A 3,969-nucleotide genomic window follows, 5' to 3' on the forward strand; every position below is an offset into this window, starting at 1 on the left:
AATTAATAATGTGGTTTACATTTTTTGTAAAGAAAGTAAACACTTCATCATTAAATTGACCAAATTTAACAGTAAATGCTTTTCTAATGTAACAAAAGATTTGTTTATAATAAATTCTGTTCTTTTGAACTTTCTATTCATCAAATTTTGTAATGTATCATTATTTCCAGAAAAATATTAAGCCTCACAAGTGTTTTAACATTGATAGTAGTAATAATAATAATAATAAGAAGAAATGTTTATTGAGCACCAAATCAGCATATTAAAATTCTGAAAGATCATGTGACAGGCGGGAGTAAAATTGTTATAATATTTCACAATATTACAATTTTTTTTTCTGTGTTTTTGATTAAATAAATTTAGCCTTGGTGCAAAAATCTCACCGGCCTCAAACTTTTGAGTAATAGTGTGTGCAGTAATTTTAACAAATTGCTAGATAACTTTTCAGATTTTCACACAGTTAGGAGTGAAACAGGATATTCAAGTATGATTAATCTGATAAAATCCTTTGAACCATTAAAAAAAAAAAAAACTTTTCTCCCATTTTCTGTTACTTGTATTTTAATTTTTTATTTGGGGATTTGCCATGTTACTGCTCTGCATAAAATCTCTCTTTACGGAACGATCTGCTTCCTTTTTTCCGTACAAACAAGAAATTAAAGGTGAGCTCAGATTCCACTTCTAAAAATAGTTTATAGTTGTCTGTACTATTTTTAGGTACACTGCAATACTTGCCTCAGGTATTGTTTACACTCTGACATCATCACCCAAAAGGACATTCCAGGTCCTAGGCTGGATCACGTTACTCATTAGAAGGCATACTTTAGTATACATGATGTGGAATGCCCTGAGTTTAACTAATAGCATAATGTAATGATCTTTAATTAACCCAAGGATTAATGAGCAACTTTTTCAAAAACTCCCAAACTTGAACTTTTGTCCAAACGGCTTTGGTAAAAATAGACCAGGAATATCCAGAGAAATGAAACTTGAATATGGGACTACCGGAGGGCCAGCTGGTCAGGCGATATGACCGCCAAGGTCTGCTCACTACATTTAATGGGCTGGAAGTCGGTGAGGAACTTTTCAGACCAAGTCTGATTTAGCACAGCTAAAGCCATGAATATCCAGATAAAATTAACATCCAAATCCATGAATATCCACAAAAATGAACATCCACTTGAGATTATTGGAGAGCCAGCAATAACCAAGAATATTAAGGCATTATTTTGAAATATTATTAACAGTTCTCAATACTTGTTTGAACTGAAGCACAGGGGAAATCTAGGGCTCTTCTTAGGGAAACAAACATTAACAAAGATTATAAGCTAGATACCCAGTTGCCGGAAAACCACAGTTTACTTTGTCTGTCGAACAGGAATTGTGTGGGAAACATGAGGTAGTTTCTCCATTTCATTCATATTACCTGTGTTTTCTGGTGTGGTGTTTGAATGGTAGCCAACTGATTCAATGTTATTATTTAATTGCTAAACATGTGACCTGAGAGCACTAGATTTCTTGGCGCAAATGAAGTGGGCTAAAGACAACAATGATGGTAATTTAGTAATTCAGCGTAAAGCTAATAAAGTTTATTTGAACAACAGCTGACTGAATCAGGTTTTCAAGTTTATGCAAGATCTGCTTTGTCGGAAAGTCATGCATAATTTTGGGTACAAAGACTTGCTTAAGACAGGCCTCTGAAGTGATACAATACAAATAAAGAGACATTTGACACTACTTATGAGAAGTTTGTTGGCAGCTCTAGCTTCCTGATGAACAGTTGGATGACTTCCAAAGTCAGTGAAGAGGATATAGTCTGCTGCTTCCATATAAAATTACTTTGATTCACTACAGTTTACAGTCATTTCACGATAAATAATTCAATTTTGAAATGTTTTTTTTTTTTTAATCTCTATAGCAACTCCTTCCTGTGAACACTTAAACATTGTAAAATCACTAACGCATGGCATCTAATGTTAACATTGCTTAATATTGTTACCTAATGGTGATTTGATAATGTCAGTTGGCATGCATATTTTTGGGGGTTTTCTATTGTTTTTCAGGAAATGAACAGGTATATTCTTGTTTAAGGAAGACTTGTGCTTCTGTTGAGTCTAGATGAAATGATGACAAATCTATGCTGACTTTACCATGTCAATGACACGGCTTCTTTGACCGAGAATGTGGAAATTCTACCTGCTAATTGTAAACATTTCGCTTTCATTAAGAGAACTGCAAATGTTAAAACTCTTTAAAGGAAATAGGTCACTGAGATGTTTGTCACGTTAAAGAAAGTCACGCTATAGATACATTTTTATTCTAAATCCCCTTGGTTTTTCTTTTCAGAGGGCCAATGGAGCCACCACCTAAGAAGGAGATGGTCTCGTTGCCCAAGAGGCCAGATGAATGGAAAGACCCCTGGCGCAGGTCTAAATCCCCTAGGAGAAGACCTGGTCTCATGGGCTCCCCTCCACGTGGCCGTAGACGACACAGGCCCTCCGGATCTTCAGTTTCCCTTTCCAATTCGTCTAGGTAAGATACCTGCCATGGAACTATTAAGACATTGGTGTCATTTGATAATGGAAACTTTGCCTGCTTTTTTGCAAGTTAAAGGGATAGTTCATGAAAAACCCTCAATGTCATTCCAAACCCGTTTGACTTTGTTTCGTTAAAAAACAAAGAATTAGAATTAAAAATGAGAAACTTAGAATTCTATTCTTTAAAAAAAACTAACACTAGCTTCTCTAATCTTTTTGTATTCTGCCTATTTGTTTTCTTTTTATTTATTTATACAATTAACAAAAGCTAAAAAAGGCCTCTAACACTAGCTTGCTCTATTCTTTTTTTATTATCTGTTTTCTTTTTATTTATCATATAATTAAAAAAAAAAACTTGCTATGTGTACTGCGTTAAGCTAACTGATACTTGTTATAGCACTTGCAGGAATGCAATGACAGCATTTATTGCGTTACGTCTGTTCGCACTGAGGTGCAAGTAATTTATATCATATATGAAAATTATTATATTCAGTGGCTTCTCCTATATTCTTAGTGATATTTAGTGCCACAGTTTACCAGGAAGTGACGATTTTGTTCTCTTTGACTCGTTGGATGGAAACTGTGCTTTATTCGCATATGTTTTATGCGATATTCCAGTTTTGCGCACAAGTTTAATTCGAATCGTTGGATGGAAACATAGCTATTGTCCTCATTTGTAAGTCGCTTTGGATAAAAGCGTCTGCTAAATGACTAAATGTAAATGGTTTAGAACATAAAACAATATTTTGAGAAAAGTCTCTTTCATTGAGGTCCAATGTTGTTTTGGACCCCATTGACTTTCATTATATGGATGGACAAAATCAGTTGAAACATTTTTGCGTTCCAGAAGAATAAAAAGTCTGAAGAAATACAGGTTTGGAACGACAGGAGGATGAATAAATAAATGAATTTAAATTTTTGGGTGAACTATTCCTTTAAGCTAAGCGGTGATGCTTTATTTTTTAAATTTCTCCAATTTTCCAGGTCTTCATCCCGATCCTCATCGTTTACGGGTTCTGGCTCTTCTCATTCCCGATCTCGTTCTTCTTCAATGAGTTCCTACTCAAGTCACTCTCAGCACAGCTCTTTCAGCGGAAGCCGCTCTAGGCAAGTTATCAAAGTTCACGACAATATCTTGATTTGCCATACTAATTTGCTGTAATGACTTCCAGAATATTCAGTATACCACATTTATAATTCACTGGCTTTTACTGTGACTGTTTGCTGTTACTAATAACTTTACTTTCCATTGTCTAGATCGCGATCCTTCTCTTCCTCGCCCTCCCCGACCCCCTCAGCACAAAGAAACACTAATAAGAACAAAGCTGAGCAGCCTCCTGGTGCATTGAAAGGGTAAATACACACACTCATGCTTTCAAAACACATTTGGTTTATACACTACTGTAAGTTTTTTTTTTTTTTTTTTTTTTTT

At 34.9% G+C, this 3,969-nt stretch overlaps 1 protein-coding gene across 1 annotated transcript in view; it reads left to right on the plus strand.

Moving 5' to 3' along the window:
• The first annotated feature begins 1,394 nt into the window (after positions 1-1,394).
• LOC107757742 (zinc finger CCCH domain-containing protein 18-like) overlaps positions 1,395-3,969 on the plus strand; it is a 10,651-nt gene continuing 8,076 nt past the window's right edge. Inside the window, exons 1-4 of the mRNA XM_016575673.1 lie at positions 1,395-1,399; positions 2,347-2,532; positions 3,522-3,644; positions 3,795-3,890. Coding sequence (XP_016431159.1) covers positions 1,395-1,399; positions 2,347-2,532; positions 3,522-3,644; positions 3,795-3,890 — 410 coding nt within the window. The remainder of the gene's footprint in view (positions 1,400-2,346; positions 2,533-3,521; positions 3,645-3,794; positions 3,891-3,969) is intronic.

This window comes from Sinocyclocheilus rhinocerous, unplaced genomic scaffold (assembly GCF_001515625.1).
Source record: "Sinocyclocheilus rhinocerous isolate Xijiao unplaced genomic scaffold, SAMN03320098_v1.1 scaffold1272, whole genome shotgun sequence".
Taxonomy (NCBI): domain Eukaryota; kingdom Metazoa; phylum Chordata; class Actinopteri; order Cypriniformes; family Cyprinidae; genus Sinocyclocheilus; species Sinocyclocheilus rhinocerous.